The following is an 18760-nucleotide window of genomic DNA, read 5'->3' as shown; positions in this document are numbered from 1 at the left end:
GGGAGAGAGAGAGAGAGAGAGAGAGAGAGAGGAGGGAGAGGGGGGGAGAGAGAGAGGGAGGGAGGGGGGGGAGAAGGAGAGAGAGAGAGAGGGAGGGAGGGAGGGAGAGGAGAGAGCAGAAGGGGAGAAGAGAGAGAAAAGATAAGAGAGGAGGAAGAAAAGGGGGTGGGGGGAGGGAAGGGAAAGGCAGAACATGGAGGCAGGAGGAGAGAGACGGAAAGTAGGGGAGAGGGAGAGAAAACAGAGGGGAATGAGACTGAAGAGATAGAAAAAGAAAAAAAGAAAAAAGGGAGACCCCTCACGGCCTGAGGCTGAGGTGGACTCCCCATTGCCCCTCCTGTCAAGAATGCGCCTCAGCCTTTCCCCTGTTCCTGGGCCGGCCTCTTTCCATGGCTCGCACCTCCATCTCCTAGAATTTCAGCCTTGGAAGGGGCCTCTGAGCCAGGGGCAATCTGCTCCAGCTCCCTCACTGTTCAGAGGAGAAAATACTTGCCCAAGGTGACAGAGCTATTCAGTGGCTGAGCTGGGATGTGAAGAGCAGAGTTTTCCCTTTCCCCGTTACCATCTGATGGAGGACCCAGGCTGTTGCCTCCAGCAGTGATCCTCCAGGAGACTGTGAGCAGGGGTCCCAGCCCTGGCCTCTAAGCTGGAATCTAGGACCCTGCTGGGACATCCTCTTTTATTTTTGGTCCCAGCCTATGATTTCATCGGTTGAGGAAACTTCCCTGCATGAATGAAGGACGACCCCTTCTCTGCAGTTACGGCCTCTCAGAGCTGCCTGGGGACCTGGGAGGTTAGCTGGTTAGCCAGAGTCACCAGCTGGTGTGTGGAAGGGGCAAGACTTGAGCCCGGGGCTTCTCTACTCTGGGACCAGCTCTCTGGACAGTAAGCCACACTGCCTTTAACAAAATGATTATTATTGTTCTCACCCCCATCATCCATGCCCGTGCTGCCCTGGGCACGTGCCAAAGAGAGGCTGCTACACTCTCCTGATCAGCACAGCACAAGAAGCAATGGGTAGAAGCCTCAACCTCCCCTCTTTGAAGACTGAGCAGGGCTATAAGGGCAGTGGGCCAGGGAAGGAGTAGGTCTCCCAGTCATTCTCAAAACAACCCGAGGGAATGAGGACCATCCCAAAGGGATCCCAGGGATCAGAGCAAGCAGCTGGATAGAACAATGCATAGAGCTCTGGCTTAGATTCAGGAAGACCTGAGTTCAAATCAGGCCTCAGACACTTACTAGCTGTGTGTCACCTCTATCTGCCTCAGTTTACTTTATCTGTAAATTAGGATAATTATAGTAACAATAAGAATATCTGACTTTAAAGTCAAAGTAAATGATAGCTGTTATTATCAGCTCCCACATTTTGAAGATAAAGAAACTGAGACCTGGGGATGGGAAATGACCCACCTAGGGTGACATAGGTGGTCAGGTTCAGGGTCAGGTTTTGAACCCGGGTCCTCTGACCCCCAGTGCAGGACTCTGTCCATTCTCCCACTGCTTCTCATGGCGGTGAACCACATCATCCTTCCATTTACCAGGCCCTAGGGCTAAATAAGGGGCTAATTCTAGTTCAAGGCAATCTCCAAACAAGGCTGGCAGTGTAGACGAGGAAGCCTGGCCACCAGAAATCCTCTGTGGCCGGCCGCTGCACTTGGTGCTCTTACCATCATGTGCTCACCACAGAAGATAATCCAGAAGGAGAGGAGCATGGCGTAGAAAATCCCTTGTCTGATGTCCCCAAAGAGCAGCATCCAGGTCCAGTCGAAGCCAATGGAAAACCACTCCACTGGGAGGTTGATGAAAGTCATGGAGATCCCCAGGGCAAAGATGACTCTGGAGAGGAGAAAGAGATGGGAAGTGCCAGGCCAGAGGGCTTCAGAAGGCATGAGGAGCTCCTGGGGGCCGAGGGACCCGGGGACGTGGGGGAAGCCACAAGACCGTGGGTGGAGAGAAAGTGCTTTGTGCACAATAAGGCACACGCCAACACCGCCACCGTGATCACCACCGGCAGCCTCTTGGCTCTCTATCGCCCCCAGCTGGACCCTGTCCAGAGGCGTCACCCAACGGCTGGCGAGGTGATGAGGGTCACTGAGCTAGGGTCCAGCCCTTCACTGCACCTCTGGGGGACCCTCGGTGCTGGCCACCTTCTGCAGGGGCTGTCCACTGGCTGGCAGAGTGGGGAACTGAGGGGCTTTGGTCGGGGATCCTGATGCCAACCACTGGCCTCACTCTGGAAGCCTTGTCCACTGCAGGAAATCAAACACAGATACACGAGTCTCTCCCTCCCTAGGCGTCTGAGGCTCTGCACAATCTGGCCCCATCAGGCCCATGTCAGGGGCTGCCTTCTCCTTGAAGCTTCCCCGGTCCTCCCAGCTCTCGGGGACCTTCCTCTCTGACTACGGAAAAGGCAGGTAATAATAACCACAGGCTTTTACATAGTTCTCTATATACATCATCTCACTAGAGCGTCACAACAGCTCTGAGGGAAATGCTGTAGGCACCATCACTGGGCTCATCTGACAGACAAGGAAGTCCCTTTATTTAAAAAGGCAGAGAGCCAGAGTGATTGGGAGACTTGCCGGTGGTCATACAGCTAGGGAGGGCATCAGAGTGGGGATTTTGATCCGGATCTATCCTGACTTAAAGCCAAAACTCTGCTTGCTCCCTCACACTAACCCACAGGTAGCCATGTGAAAAAAGAGAGGAGAAATTCCCTTCTGGGAGCAGACCCCGGCCCCCAATCAGATCCCTCAGAGGCTGTTTGCAAAGGGCATAGGAGGGTGAGAGATGGAGGGGGCCGCTATCCCCACGGGAGTCATGACTCACTTCTCCAGTAGGACGGGAGGGCGCGTCATCATGGTGATCCGTCGCCAGTACCACACCATGATGATGAAGATGCTGGGCGTCAGGAAGGTTTTCATGGCAAACCACACCTTGGTGAAGCCTCCGTTTTGATGGATTCCCTAGGGAGAAGTCATATAAGCAAACAACACGTATTTCTTTACTGAGCACCTACTATGGGCCACCTTCCAAAGACAAAAATGTGACCGTCCCCACCTTCAAGGAGGTTACACAAAATACATATGTGGGAAAATATATACAAGATATATATACATTATATATATATATGTACATATGTATATACACACATATAAAAATGCAAGGTAATGGAAGGCGATATAAAGCGAGGGAAGCAGGAAAAGGCAAAATCAGCTTGGCGGCTGTAAGGGCTAAGTGTGATTTTCTGCCATTAAATCGGGGGGAAGGTGAAGGGGGAGAAGCCGGTTTGTAGGCAGAGTTAACACTCACTACCTTCCAGGTACACTAATCATGGCTAGGATCCCCACCCCATTTCTCGAGCGGAGCACATGAGACTGACTTGCCCATTGGTGACAGAGAAGGGAGCAGTTGAGAGCTGACCAGGTTTAGATTTGGGGGTGGCTCTTCCTTATCCAAACAGAAGGTGAGCTCAAGGGGGTCTGTTCCTCTCTGAACTCTGAACTTGGGAAGCAGATGGCTTCTCAAGAGGCCAAAGGTTCGGGTCTTCCTGATGCTGCTGCCTCATGCCTTCCTGATGCTAGACCTACCGCTCTACCCTCTGCACACCCTGCTCCTGACCCCTGGAGAAGCCGGCAGCAGCTAATATCATTCCCATTTTTCCAGTGAGGCCAGTGGGATGTTAGTTAAGTGAGATGGCCAGTGCTCTGAGAACCAGTACCACATACTCAGGGTGTTTCATGGGAAGTGTGCAGGGCCCATCAGCAGTGAGACCCCTGATTCGCACTCACCACCAAGCGGATGTCCTTGATCTCCCCAATGCCGACATTGATTTTCTTCTTTTCATTCACCGGCAGCCGGATATTGAAGAGATAGTACTTGTGAGCCACGGTCCCGATTTCCATGAAAGGGAGAACGTCACATTCGTAGTAACGGCCCTCGTGTTCTGGAATCTGGAGGAAAAGGATGGGGGTTGAGGTTGATGGTGGACCCCGTTAAGGCCCCAAGACTTCTCCCCAGGTCACAGCCAACTTCTGCTTACTCTTGCAGGGGCAGTGACACAGCCCCCACTCTGGAAGAGAGCCCAAGGGCCAGTTAGTCCGGTCCTTACCTGACCAAGAGCTCCCCCTACAATACTCTACCTCTGACACTTACTTCCTACATGATCTTGGGCAGGTCACAGCCTCCCCAGGTTCAGATTCTTTCTCTGTAAAATGAGGGGGTTGGATGAGCCAGCTTCTGAGATCCCCTCCTAGGTCTACATCTGTGATCCTATTGCCCTCATCCATTGGCCACCCAGCTGGTGACAGAAAACAGAAGTGCTCAGGATGAAGGCGAAAGGACCCGTCACCTCCTGAGGTGGCTCATCCCACTGTGAGGCAGGTCTAATCATTAGGATATTTTCCCTAACATCATGAGCCTATATTCATCTCTGAAACTTCTACTCAATGGTCCTGGAGGAGCCCATGATTATTAGTTAATGTGGAGCCCTGAAGCTCTACCAAGGTTGCCCAATGAACTCCAAGTCATTCTAAAGAGAAGGAAGAGGTAAGGCTATGGGGAAGACATATTGCCCAGATCCATTTCTATCGAATGAGCATTTATTAAGTGCCTATTATGTGCCAGGTGCTGGGGAAACAAAGATAAAAATGGCAGTGTTTGCCCACAAGTATCTAGAAGATTTGCCCAAGTAGAAGGTGGATGAATCCAGTACAGCTATTAATGCCAAGTTAAACTATTACACTATTACACACACAGGCATGCAAACACACACACACACACACACACACACACACACACACACAGAATCTCTGAGGGCATCTAGTCCAACCTGGACCCTCACAATTGGTCATCTATCCCCTGCTTGAAGACCAACCCAGCGATGAGGGGCTCACTGCCTCCCCAGGTGCCCATAACATTTCGGACAGCTCCAGCTGTTGTGAAGTCCTGCCTTGGATCAGACCAATTTTTTATAGCCTCCACCCCCACCCCCATCCCCCGCACTGCTCCTAATTCAAACAGGACAAGCCTCATCCTTCTTAAAGGTTATTGCCCTTCACACACTTGGCTCAGCCTCCCCAATTCCTTCAACCAAACCTTGATGACCACAATGAACTCCAGGTCTTTCACCAGTCTCGTGATTCTTTCCTGTATACACACAGTAGGTACTTAATAAAAACTCACTGACTCACAGAATGTCAGAATTTGAATAGCTGAAAGGACTCCACCTCATCCAAGCCAAGGGATCCGTTATGACATACCCAATAAGTCATCATCCACTCTCTGCCTGAAGACCTCTAAGATGAATCCCAGCACTTCTGGAAGCAAGTGATTCCTCTTTGGGATAGCTCTATTGGGCAGGACATTGAGCCTGCATTGGATGGGGTTGGAGCTGGGCGATACAGCATTGTACATATCCTCTCTATCCAGACTGTAAAGGGTTTTGAATGCCAGGCTGAAGAACACGTATTTTCTTTGGGAGGTAACTTTGGGAGCTCCTGAAGGCTCTGGAGTAGGGGAGTGACATCAAACACATGCCTTAGGAAGGCCATTTGGGGATCTTTGTCAATAGTCTCTAAATCTTCTAGACAGTGTCTACCTACCATATGTAGATGGTCACAATGCTTGATCAAAGTTACTTTCATGGGCAAAATTACTGTATGGGAGAGTATGAAGGCATGAAGGCTGCCCAGCTCCTAGTCATGGAAATGAGAATATGTGGACAGATGAGAGGATAGGGCTGGAGACATGGCAGGGTGGAAATTCAGACAGTAAGGAAGCCACCAATGAAATCTCTGCATGGGAGTACAGATATCTCCAGGGACTCCACTAAGAGACCCTAAAGTCTCATTTAACCAGCCAGGTCAGTCCACCACACTCTGGGTAAGATGGCAGGCATGAGCAGGAAGTAGAGAGAAGATGAGGGAGAGCTTCCTTTCAGAAGACAAATTTTGCTCTGCCTGAGACTGAGACTCGGGGTGTGTGTGTGTGTGTGTGTGTGTGTGTGTGTGTGTGTGTGTACACACACTCATGCGTATGCACTAGCACCCCTGTATGAGCATGCTATGTAGAGGGGCCTTGGAATTAATTAAGGAATTTTCCCTGGGAGAAAAAAGACAACTCCATTTGATTCAAGGCTGGATTCAAAGCATGACAGATCCCCCTTTTATGAGGCAACCAGGCGGTACAGTGTTTGCCTCGGAATGAGGAAGACCTGAGTTAGTCTCCTACCCTAGATGCTAGCTGTATAATTCTGGGGGTATGACTCAGACTCTCAGCCTTAGTCTCCCTGCCTTTAAAACGGGGATAATGATAGCACTTTTCACAGAGTTGTTGTGAGGGTGAAACAAGATAATGTGTGTAAAGGGTTAAACTGTAACCTACATGCTAGCAAAGCAGAGGAGAAGGGAAGAGGCACAGAAGAAGGGTTATGGGAAACAGGGCTCCCAGAGGTTCTAGAAGGACCCAAGTTTGGGTCAGTAGGACCCCGGGAGGGAGATTATTGAAAGAACACAGGGGTAATCAACTAGAGAATGCCTGAACAGATTAATGATCTAATGGAATACAATGGTGCCATAAGAAATGATGAAAGGGACGGGGTTAGAGGTTCCTGGGAAGACCTGTACGAACCGATACAAAGTAAAGTGAGTAAAAGCAAAAGAAACATCATTACAACAATGACAACATTGGAGGGCCAAGCAGCTCAGGAGATGCTGGAACCCTGAGGAATGCAACGAGCAAACCTGCTCCCCGCCCTCCTCTTGACTGGGCACCAAGGCTGCACTCGGCAATGCAGAAAGCGCAGGTATATTCTTTGGTTGGAAAATGTGGGGATTTGTTTTAATTGACTATGAAAATGTGTTACAAGGCTTCTGTTTTTCTTGTTTTGTTTTTTAATGCTTGGGGGAGGTGGGACGGAGAGAAAGGAGTTTTTTGTTAAGTGGGGAAAAATTAAATTTTACTAAAGAAAGAACTCTGAATGGAGCAGCAGAGGATTTGGGCTCATATCTTAGCTTTGACTTGTAAGCTACCTGGGTGACCTCTTCACTTGTCTGCCTCAGTTTCCTCATCTGCAAATGAAGAAGTTGGCCCTCTGAGGTCCCTTCAAGCTCTAAGTGTACCACCCTAATTAGTGGGGGTTCTATAGTAAGGACCCTGTGGTCCTTTTTGCCCCTATAGTCATCCCCACACCCTCCCCTGCCTTCTCTAATCTTCCATCTCTCCCCATATATTGGCTCCTCTTTTGTCTACAAACCCAGCAGGTCTACCCTTATTCTTTAAAACAAAACAAAAATCTTCTCTCAGAATCTCATTTTCCCTCTTTGTTTCCTTTCACAGTTAAAAAAAAATGAGCAAAAACTACCTACACTCACTGCCTTTGTTTCCTAAACTCTGGTCCATTTCTCAGCCTTTTGCAGTAAGACCGCGTTATTCGACTGTAACTGCTCATTCCAACTTTACCAATGATCTTGGAGCTGCTGAATCTGATGGCCTGTTCTCACTTCTTACCCCGCCCCCCTTTTTAATCTCGTTGCCCACTGTTATGTCCCTCCTCCTGGCTACTCTCACTTTCCTGGTTTTCATGACACAAATCTCTCCAGATTCTCCTCCCACCTATCCATCTGCTCCTTCTAATTCTCCTTTGCTGGATATCTGTGACCTGCTCTCAAACCATGGGTATTCCACAAAAATTCTGACCTGGCCTTCTTTGCTCTTCCTACATCTTTTCTCTCAGTGATCTCATCAGCTCCCATGGGTTTCATTATAATCTCCATATAGGTGACTCCCAGATCCATAGATCCAGCCCTTATCTCTTTTGAGTTTTGGTCTTCCAAATATCCTCACCTGGTTTTTCCATAGGCATCTCAAACTCAACATGTCCAAACCAGAACTCCATATAGTCTCCCCTAAACTGACTCCTCTCGCAGCCACACTTGCCTGTTTTAGTTGAGGGCACCATCATAGCACATCATTCTCATGCCGCCATGTCTAAGTAGTGTTGATTCCACCTTTCCAACATCTCTCAACACCTATTTCCTTTTCTCTGCTCACAGGACAACTACTGCAGCTCAAACCCTCAACCCCTTTCACCTAGAGGACTCCAACAACCTCCTAGCTAGAATTTCCTGAGTCTCTCCTCTCCAACTCATCCTCCACACAGCTACCAAATCAATATTTCTACAGCCCAGGTCCGATATACCCCAGGGCAAAGACCTTTGGTAGCTCTCAACCGTCTCTAGAACAAAACACAAGCTTCTCACATTGTCCGTTAAAATTCATTAATGGTCTGGCTCCTACCTACTGCTCTAGGCTGACTTCCCATCACGCTCTGTCACACAGACTCCATGTTTGACCCAAACTGGCCTGCCCACTATTTCCCAGAATTCATCTGCTGCTTCTGGGCCAGGGTTGCTCTTCTCACCTGAGCCTGAGAATGCCTAGTTTTTGAAGCCTTACCGGCTTATGTGCCATGCCCTACAGAAAGTCCTTTCTTTGTGTCCTCAGTGCTTAGCACAGTGCCTGGCACATGGTAGGGACTTAATAAATACTTGTTGACTTACCGACGAGGATAGAGATATGGAATGGATGTTAGAAATCCCCTAGTAGAACCTCATTTAGATGACGAAATCTTATTACAGCTAAGTTAATTGACTTTCCCAAGAACCCAGCCAGGATGTAAGTAGCAGAGTGTTGAGACATGGCCTCCAATCCAGGGCCCTCACCACTCCATCACTTTGCTCCCCCAAGACAGAGACGCAGAAAAGGAGGAGGCTGTAATAAAGAATAGCTCATGGCAGAATCCCAGACAGCTACTTCCTAGCTTGGTGGTCTTGGCCAAGTCACTCTCTCATTCTGAGTCTCAGTTTCCTCATCTGTAAAATGATGGGAGTAGACAAGATCATCTCAAAGGACTCTTCATACAGGAATTTTTGAAATGGATTCTAGTTTGGCTGGAGTACAGAATGAGCTAAGGACAACATTGTAGAATCATGGCATTTTGGAGGCAAAAGATTCTCCAGAGGCCATCTGGTTTGGCTTCTTCATTTATAGACACATGAACTGAGGGCTGGAAGGGCTCTGCCGCTCGCCCAAGATCTCCAAGTTAATTATTAAGAGGGTTAAGATTAGAACTCAAGTGTCCTGACTCTTAGTCCTGGACGCCTTTCACTATTGAGGATGAGAGGCAGTCAAAGTCAATGAAAAGAACAATAGATTTGGAGTCTGAGGACCTGTCTGAATTCAGTGGGACAGACAGGGGGCTGCACCCACACAATTATTCACTCCGGGACCTTGGACAAATCACTAAATCTCTTTTTGCTTTGGTTTCTTCATGTGCAAAATGCTGCAATATCTAATACTGGGGATCCTTTCATGTACTGACTGGTCTCCACGCTTGGCCTAAAAGGTCTCTCTTGACTCTCAGATATTCTATGATTCTGTGACGAGAGGGACAATTGAGGCATCTCCCAGCTTTTACTCTATGAGCTTAGGTTCAATAGCAAAGGACAGATCTCAGGGGCACTTCACCGGAGACCTCTTTCCAAGCTGATGGGGAAGCATTCATGGCTACTCCTGGGTCAATCGATCAACCAGTGAGCATACACTAAGTCCCTACTATGTACCAAGTACTGTGCCTGGCCAGGATGATACAAACATGAAGAATGAAATAATCCCTGTTCTCTACAAGGTCATACCAAATCAGGGAGATAATAACTATATATATATATACATAATATCCATATATATATATATATATACACACACACATACACACATATATACGCATATAAATGTGTGTGTATATACATATACAGTCTATACAGAATAAATATAAAGAGAATAAAAATAAATATCTAACATTCATATAACACTTTTAAGATCTTCAAAGCTCTTTATAGATACTCAATTCAAGAAACATTTATTTTTATTTGTTTGTTTTTGCTTTTTGATGAGGTAATTGGGGTTAAGTGACTTGCTCAGGGTCACAAAGCTATTAAGTGTCAAGTTTCTGAAGTCACATTTGAACTCATGTCCTCCTAACTCCAAGGCTGGAGCTCTATCCACTGCGCCACGTAGCTGTCCCCTCAAGAAACACTTATTAAGCACCTACTATGTGCCAGGCACTGTAATGTATCACCTCATTTGATCAACAACTCCATGAGGCATATGCTGTTGTGCTCATTTTATAAATAAACAAACTGAGAGTGATGTAGGTTAAATGACTTGTTCAAGGTAACATAGCTAGAGAGTGTCTGAGCAGGATTTGAACCCATATCTTCACGACCCAAAGCCTGGCACTCTATCCATTGTACTACCTAACTGTCTACCTTGTATAAAGTAGTTAAATAAAGATGGTTAGAGAGGGAGGACACTAGCAGTTGAGTAGATCAAGAAAGGTTTCATGCATAAAATGGTGCTGAAGCTATATCTTATAGCAAGAGAGGGAACCTAGAAGGTGGAGGAAGGGAGGGGCATGTGAAAAAGGCAACAAATGCAGAGACACAGACAGAAGGGGAGGAACAGGGGAAAGGCCAGTGGGCTGGACAGTGGAGTAAGGGATGATGAAGATGGAGATTGGGGCCAGGTTGTGAATTCACATTCTGGGGCACACTAGGAAGCGTTTAGCATTTACTCAGCAGAGGAAAGACAGTCAGATCTTTCCTTGGAGAAAATCTCATTGGCAGTAGTGTATGGGATGGGCTGGAAGCAGGGAGGCCAGTTAGGAGGCCATTGCAATAATCTCAGCAAGAAGTGATGAGGTGTGGCAGCTAGATGGTGCAATGGATAGAACACAAGCCCAGGAGTCAGGAGGACCTGAGTTCAGGTCCAGCCTCAGACACTTGACACTTACTAGCTGTGTGACTCTGGGCAAGTCACTTAATCCCGACTGCCTCCGAAAAAAACAAAAAGGTGACAGGACCTGAAATAAGATGGTAGCTATGTGAGTGGAGAGAAGGAATCAGATATGAGATTTGGGGAAGATAGAAACAGTGAGATTTGGCGAGAAGTTGGATGAACAGGGTGAGAGAGCGTGAGGAGCCCAGTGTACCACTGAGGCTAGGAACCTAAAAGTAGAAAGACTGGTGGTGCCTTAATGGAATTGGGAAGGTGGGCCTGGGGAAAGGCGAGTTCTGTTTTGGATGTGGCGAGTCTGAGAGCTCTCTGGGACATCTGGTATGACATGTGTGTCTGCTGGCAGTTGGTGATCCAGTCCTGATGCTCAGGGGAAAGACTGGGGCTGGATATAGAGATATGGAATCTGCAGAGAGATGATTATTAAACCCATGAGAGCTGAGGGTGATGCTGAGAACAAAAGCGTAGAGAGAGAAGAGAAGAGGACTGAGACACAAGTCATGGGAAGCATGACAGAATGGTGGATGAGCCAACAAAGAAGGCTGGGAAGGAGCTGTCAGATGGGGAATTGGACCAAGAGAGAGGAGAGCCATAAAGACTCGGAGGGGGAAAGTATACAGGAGGAGAGGCTGGGCCGAAGTGGGGAGGGGTCAGCGCTATGTGTGAAGTCTCCAGAGTCCAGCGGAAAGAACACATGAGAGGGACTTGGTCACATGAGTCTGTGGTGCCTCATCTTCATGGAGGAGGGGTGTGAGTACTGTACTGAGAGCCCCCAAGCCTTGGGTTCAAGTCCTGCCTCTAACACACCTCCCAGTGCTCTACTCCAGTGATGTCACTCCAATACCAGTGGGAAAGGGCTGCACTCTTTGCTGTATTTTTATTTATTTGGTTAAACGTATCCCAATTGCACCTTAACCTTGTTCAGGCACACTTGAGAGTGTTGTGGCCACCTGCTTTGGGCACCCATACTGGGTGGTTTTTTTTTTTTCTCCCACCTTTCTGTATGTCTTAACTTCCTTTGGGAGTCCAATGAATCCTGTGGATCTTTTCTCAGAATAATGGTTTTGAAGGCAGAGAATAAAATACACAGGATAACAAAGGAAACCAATCATGTTAAAATGCAGTTATTAAAATATATTTTTATGAAATTCACAGACCCCAGGGTAAGACCCCTAAGGACTGCACACTGCAAGGAAGATGGCAGCCTGCTTTGGTGGAGAGAGCTTCCTCACCGAGGGCTTCCCCATACCACTGACATCACAGGTGCAGCACCTCCCCCCCCATCCGTCCCCCTCAATTCAGGCAGATATTCAGCCATCTGCTTGGCCAATAGGGCGTACAAGAAAATTCACACCATCCAGTGGAGATTTCCAAGCGGAACCTAGATTTTGCCAAAGTGAGTCACTAACAGATTTGGAAAGGAACCCTCCCCCAGCCTCCTGATGGAGCAGCTAATTAGGACAAACTACAGCAGGTGGAGAGACTTTGATTCTTTCCTTGACGGTCCCTTCCACCAGGGCCCCCAGCTCTGAAGTCATTTCTGATTGCAGCTCTGACACCCCAGACTAAATTTAAATTGCTGTCACGAGGGACAGATCAGTGATTCATTTTCTTCGCACCTTTTGGAGTCTGAAGACTTCACAGACCCCACAGATAATTAAGGAGCAGATAATTAAGGAGCTGACTTGGGCAGAACCCCAGCCCTCTACAAATAAAACACTGTGGAAACTGAGACAATCTTTTTTAAAATCATGCGTCCCACAATGTTATTCTATTCTTATAACTTTAAATTATAATAAAAAAAAACCCCACACACATACCCCTTCAGCTTCACTGGCTGACAGGGTAGCTCACATGGTCTGTTATAAACTGCCATGCCCATCTCCAGATTGAGAGCCCCTCCCCCATCTACCTGACTCTTCCCTTGTTATCATGGGAAGCATTTTCTCTCTTCCCTAGCCTAAGCCCTGAGCCTGGGCTCCAGCTTCTTCCCTCACCCAAAGCTCCCATTTCCTTTCTGCTATTTCCCTTTCTTCAGACAAGAGCTTGGCTCTGCTTCTGACCACCTGTGTGACCGCATGCAAATTCCTGCACCTCTCTTTGCCTTGGTTTCCTCATCTGTAAAGTGAAAGGGTTGGCCACTGGAGTCTCTTCCAGCTGCAGACCCTGAAGCTGGAGGCTCCTTCGGCTCCCCGGACCACCAACCAACACAGACCTCACTACTTTCCTCCCCCCACAGCAAGGACAAGGAAGGGGGGCGGGCAGGGAGGAATTGTGGTCTTTCGTCCAAACTATTTTCAGATACCAGCCATATGACCCTGGATAAGTCATTTAACCACCGTGCCTCAGTTTAATCATCTATAAAGTGAAAGGATTAGAATCAGTGTTCCCTTTCAGTTCTGAAATGATGTTTCTATCACTCTGTGGAATCTATCCACAGGGGCAGGCACCATTTTGTTTTTTTCTCGCTAGTGCCTGAGAAGCAGCGTGGTGCCATCTCTATGGTAGACTGAATAGAGAGCGTTGGCCTGGGTTGCAGTCCTGCCTCTGGCACGTACACTGGCTGGGCGATCCAAGATGAGACCTTGGCCTTTCAGCATCCCCGAGAAGGTGTGATTTTGCATCAGTACAGGGAGCTTCCTTGCCAGAAATTCTCTACCCCAAGAAATCCCAGGTTCAGTCCAAAAAATGACAGAACAAACAAACAAAACCTAGAGCCTTGCCCTCAGGAGGGATTTGATGAATGTTTGCTGGAAAACAGACAAGTATGACAACAGAAACAGTCCAAGCAGAATGCTGCAAGAGCCAAACCACCCAGCGTGGCTGCAACAGAAACATGAGAAGGTGCCCTCCCCTGGCCGCCATCTTGGCTTCTTTGGGGTTGGGGGGAGGAAGTCAGGCTTCTTTTGGCTTAGTTTTTGTGGATCCCCCCCGCCATTTTTCATTCTTTGTCATATGAGACATCCTAGGGATGGCAGCGAAACAGTAGGAAATGAAGGCCACCCAACAGCAAAGTGCAGTCACTGAGAGTCTTTTTCAGAAAATGTTTGTGGAGGTCAACCGAATAAAGCCCATGCCCCAGATCCAGGGGGCAGCTCAGCAGGCTAGCATCAATGAGGCCTTGGGGGCCAAGAGGCTGGAGTGAGTGAGGGGCCACTCTGGCTGCCTCTGCCCCAGCCACCCCCCCCCCCAGGGGCCTTGTGTGGAACTAGGCGGTGTGGACCAGGGGTAGGGCCTCGGGCAGCAAAGGGATGGAGTCACCTGGCCAGGAGAGAGGAGGCTGTGGGGCCTACAAAGGGAGGGGGTGGGTGAGAGAGAGAGAGAGTGTGTGTGTGTGGTGTGTGTAGTGGGGAGGATGACACCTGCCTTCCATTACCTGAAGAGCCCTCACTGGAAAGAGTGTGTGGGTATGTGGGCCCAGAAGGAAGAGCCGCCCAGTGACCGGGCACCAGGGCCCCGATTTTCCAGGAGCTGTCAGGAAAACTGAACAATTGGTGTGGTGGCCCCCAAGAGGAGGGTCGGGGGTCCTCCTCCCTGAAGGCTTCTTTTCAGGTAGAAGCTGGGGGAGCCCTTGTCCAGGCTCCTGTGGATGGGATGAAGCCCCTTCCAGCTGGGAGAAAGACCCACCACCCTCGGGCACACAGCTTTCTCTTCCTAACCTCCCTCACTCCCCCTGCCTGGACAGACAGACTGAAGCCTCTAAGAAGTTAGGCACCTCTGTGGTTCAGTGGTTAGAGTGCCAGACTTGGAATCAGGAAGAACAGAGTTCAAATCCTGCCTTAGACACTTAGTGTGACTAGCTATGAGATCACAACCATAAAGGGTGTACAGCATACAGCGTTAAATAAATGCGCACTGTTATTATTGCCTCATTTAATCTTCCTACCAACCCTGGGAGATCTTTTTATTCCCATTTTATAGATGAAGAAACTGAGACAGAGATTGCTCCCCCACTACTTTGGCCTCCAGAAAAGGAAAGCTGGTCTTTTCACAGAGACCTTGGAATACAGAGGGGCTTGCACACGTCTTGGGAATGCTCAGAGCCCAGAAGTCACACCCTCTTGGACCCAGAACTGGGAAAGACTTCAGAGACCAACCAGCTGGATCCTCTCATTTTACAGGTGAGGAAACTGAGGAACAGAGGTAAAGTCACTTGGCCAAGATCATACAGCAGAGCCACCAGGATGGGAAGCCAAGCACAAACAATGTGTCACCCGATTGGAGGCGTAGCCGGAGCATAGCAGAGGAAAAAGTCAGTAAGGGAAGGAGACACCTTGGTTCACCTCCTTAGGAGTTTGGGTTTTAGGCAGCGGGATCAGAAGCCACTGAAGAGTTTTTGGCCAGGAAGTAACAGGACTAGGGTCACACCCTATAAAAATTAGTATATTAGGTAGTGGCTTGTGGGATGAGTAGAAAAGAGAGAAACTGAGGCTGGGCTACTGAAAAAGCCCCAGGGAAAAGTATGAGGGGCCAAAGATTTGGTGACAGCAAAGGGAATGGAAAGGAAGGCAGACTGTAGTAGGTCTGGCTGTGGGTGGTGCAGCCCCGGGGACTCCTGGAGATGGGCCCTGCAAGGCTTTAGGAGAAGGGGCAGCTGGGGACAAGAAGAGCAAGATTCGTTCTACTCTCTCCTCTCCTGCCAGGTGGAAGAGGAATCAGCAGGCAGGCTGGAGTGCCCTGCCCACGGCTGGGAAGTCTACATGGCAAGATGGCCCCAAGTGACCTGAGGACAGCAGCGTTTGTGAGTCTCACGCCTTTAGGATTGCCAGTAAGAATCAGACTCACAATTTATCAACATCATTTGGATAGATGTCCATGTTTGTAATGAGCTGGAAGTTGTCCCTAATCCCCTGTACTTGCTCATGAAGTCAATGACCACCTAGGCACAGTCCTGGAGGGAGATCATCCATGAATTCCGTGGGGCTCAGCCCATCAGGACCCCTGCCGAGAAAGCCAAGGGAAGAGAGCTTTGTGCACAAGGGAGACGCAAAAATGTGCTGGTCAGTGTTTAACAACTGGCTCTCCGGGGAAAACGTATTCATAGCACACTTAAGTTTAGCCCACCTTATCAGCGTTTTCTCTATCCCTTTTTAAAAGTTTAGACAAATGATAAACCAAGCTCTGATTTGTAGAGTTCGTTGATTTCCAAGGTGCAAATCTCTTACTGAAAATTTAACAATTGGCTCTCTTAAGCTGGTGCAAGCTGGGGAGGAAGGGAGGGACAGAGCCACAGCAAAAGAGAGAGACAGAAAGAGACAGAGACAGAGAGGCAGAGAAGAGACACCAACACTAAGCTCTTTAGCACCCGCCGGGCACTGTGTTTGGACAGACTTGCCTCACTCTGATGTCGGTAATAATTTTTAGGGCAGACAAAGGCAGGCGCCGTCTAACAACCCTTCTTCAAGAGGCAGGAGGAACAGGCAGCCAGCAAGGCTGTGACTTTGAACTTGGAGAAGTCAGGATAAAAGTCTGAAGCCTTCTCCGGTTCCTTCTGTCTCTGGGCTCCAGAGGCGGTCAGGGCCCAGAAGCACAGGCCACCAAGAGTGGTCCATCCCATCATTCTGCAGATCAGTGAGGCCGTGAGCTCGCCCTCTGAGCCAGGAGGAAGCTGCTGCTGGCCACTCTATGAACTTTCACAAGCCAAGCAAACAACAAAGCCCTGGCCCAGATGCGAGCGGCACCCTGGTATCGAAGCCCTTGGTGACGTCCCTCTGGCCTCCGGGGGTGTTCTGAGGCTGATGATGGGAGCTCACGTTTGCAAAGGGCTTTGGGGATGGGCTCACAAAACCCCTCCTGCCCAAAATGATCTCATTTGACTATTGGGTGAGGCCGATGCTACGCCTTCTTTGGAATGTCCCCAGAACTGTCCAGAATGCCATCATCCTCCCGGCCCCCAGGGTTCACGGCTGTGGCTTCATCGGAGACTCCTAACACATCCAGTTGATTGCCCGAGCTTGTCATCTCTGCTTTCCCAGCCCTCCACACGTGTCCCCTTCTCTCTGCTCACACAGCCCCCACCCCGCTAGTTCAGGCCCTCGTCACCTCCCTCTGGACTATTTCAAGTCTCCTAACCAATGTCCCTGCCTTGGGTCTCTCCTCCCTCCAGTCCATCCTCCACTCAGCCTCCAAAGTGATCTTACTAATAAGCAGAGGTCTGACCAGGGCTCCATAATCTCTCGTGAGCTCCCTAGGATCAAATACAAATGCTTTCTTGGCATTGAAAGCTCTTTACAACCCGGCGCTTCCAACCTCTTCAGTCTTCTCAGGGGTCACTCCTTTGCACACCCCTATGAGCTCGCTGCCCTGGCTTATTGCTGCCCCTCACACATGGCCTCCCATCTCCTATTGCGTGGGCACGGAATGCTCTCTCTCCTTCATCCCACCTCTCAGAATCCCTGGCTTCCTTACTGACTTAACTGAAAGACTACCTGCCTGGCCTCTCCTGGTCCCCTCTCCTCCCTTCTCCCACACCAAGGTCCCCTTCCATTTACTCAGCATGTACAGGGCTGTGTCCGCCATATTGGGATATGAGCTCCTGGACAGCAGAGGCTGGCTCTACTTTTTCTTTCTATCTTCAGTACCTAGCACATAGTTAAGTGAATAATAAATGCTTGGTGATTAAGTATCTGAGAGAGGATTTGAACTCAGGTCTTCTACCTAAGGAGTGGTACAGTGGATAGAGCACTGGGCCTGGAATCAGGAAGACCTGGGTTCAAATCCAGATTCAGACACTAGCTGTGTGACCCAGGGCAAGTCACTTACTCCTGTTTGCCTCAGTTTTCTCATCTGTAAAGTGGGCTGGAGAAGGCAATGGCAAACCACTCCAGTCTCTTTGCCTAGAAAACCCCAAATGGGGTCACAGAGTCAGGCATGACTAAAAAACATCGGAACAACAGCTGAAACTTCCACTGGCACAGAGTCTAGAACACAGGAGGTAGTCACAAACGCTCCTGCTTGAGCGATCGGTGGAAACCAAGTCTGGCTCTGCCAAACAGCCTCTGTCGCTCACACCTCTGTGTCCCAAACAAGAAAATCCTTCCCCATATCTGGGATTGAGAGGGAGATTCCTCCTCTCCCCGCTGCTGCTGGACCCTACCTTGGGAGAAGTGAAGGTGCATTTGAGTTTCCGGGGCACTCTCTCGTGGGTCATTTCTGTCCATTCGGTGAACAAGTCATCGCGATAAGCCAAGGAGACGTCAAGGGAGACTTCTGCGTTCTCTTCTGCAAGAAAAACGGGTTTGATCACTTAATTCAATTCAGTAAACATTATTAAGTGCCTACTATGTGCCAGGTACTGTGCTGAGCACCTGACCTACAGAAAGTCTCCCAAGTGGTTAAAGAATCTGACAGCGTCCAAAGGGGAACGAAGAAAGGAGGAGGAAACATGATATTCACAACACTAGAAATTCATGGAATGTCTGAAGCTTCCAGTCAGATCAGCCATCCCTGCCTCAGGCTCTCGCTGGTTAATACACCCACTACCACCTCTGTCTTCAGAATTTCTCACATTTACTTGTGTGTAAATTATCTGAGTGACAGCCTGGTATAGTTGAGAAAGAGAGGAAGAGGGGGAAGGGAAAGGGGAGGGAGAGAGAGAAAAGACAGAAAGAGAAAAGACAAGGAGGGAAAGAAAGGGAGGAAGAGAGAGAGAGAGAAGAAAGAGAAAGAGACAGAGAGGAGAGAGAAGAGAGAGGGGGAAAGGGAGGGAAAGAGGGCGGAGAGATAGAGAAAGAAAAGAGAAGAGAGAGAAGAAAGGGAAGGAGGGAGAGAGGGAAAGAGAGGGAGAGAGGGAAGGACAGAGGGAGAGGGAAAGAGAGAGGGAGAGGGAAAGAGAGAAAGAGAGAGAGAGAGAGGAGAGAGAAGAGAGACAGGGAAAGGGAGGGAAAGAGGGAGGAGAGATAGACAG

The 18760-nt window shown here is 49.0% G+C and overlaps 1 protein-coding gene across 2 annotated transcripts in view; it reads right to left on the bottom strand.

Annotated features, from left to right (window-relative positions):
- The window catches only part of WLS (Wnt ligand secretion mediator), a 137367-nt gene that overhangs the window by 32091 nt on the left and 86516 nt on the right, over positions 1-18760 (bottom strand). For both annotated transcript variants that reach the window (XM_027874046.1, XM_027874047.1), the window contains exons 3-6: positions 17951-18075; positions 3792-3953; positions 2830-2966; positions 1668-1836 (exon numbers count right to left, since the gene is read on the bottom strand). In XM_027874046.1, the coding sequence (XP_027729847.1) occupies positions 1668-1836; positions 2830-2966; positions 3792-3953; positions 17951-18075 (593 nt within the window). The remainder of the gene's footprint in view (positions 1-1667; positions 1837-2829; positions 2967-3791; positions 3954-17950; positions 18076-18760) is intronic.

Source organism: Vombatus ursinus, unplaced genomic scaffold (genome assembly GCF_900497805.2).
Source record: "Vombatus ursinus unplaced genomic scaffold, bare-nosed wombat genome assembly UNPS02014804.1, whole genome shotgun sequence".
Classification (NCBI taxonomy): Eukaryota; Metazoa; Chordata; class Mammalia; order Diprotodontia; family Vombatidae; genus Vombatus; species Vombatus ursinus.
Note: the sequence above shows the minus strand (reverse complement) of the source record. Positions and strands in the feature narration are given on the sequence as shown.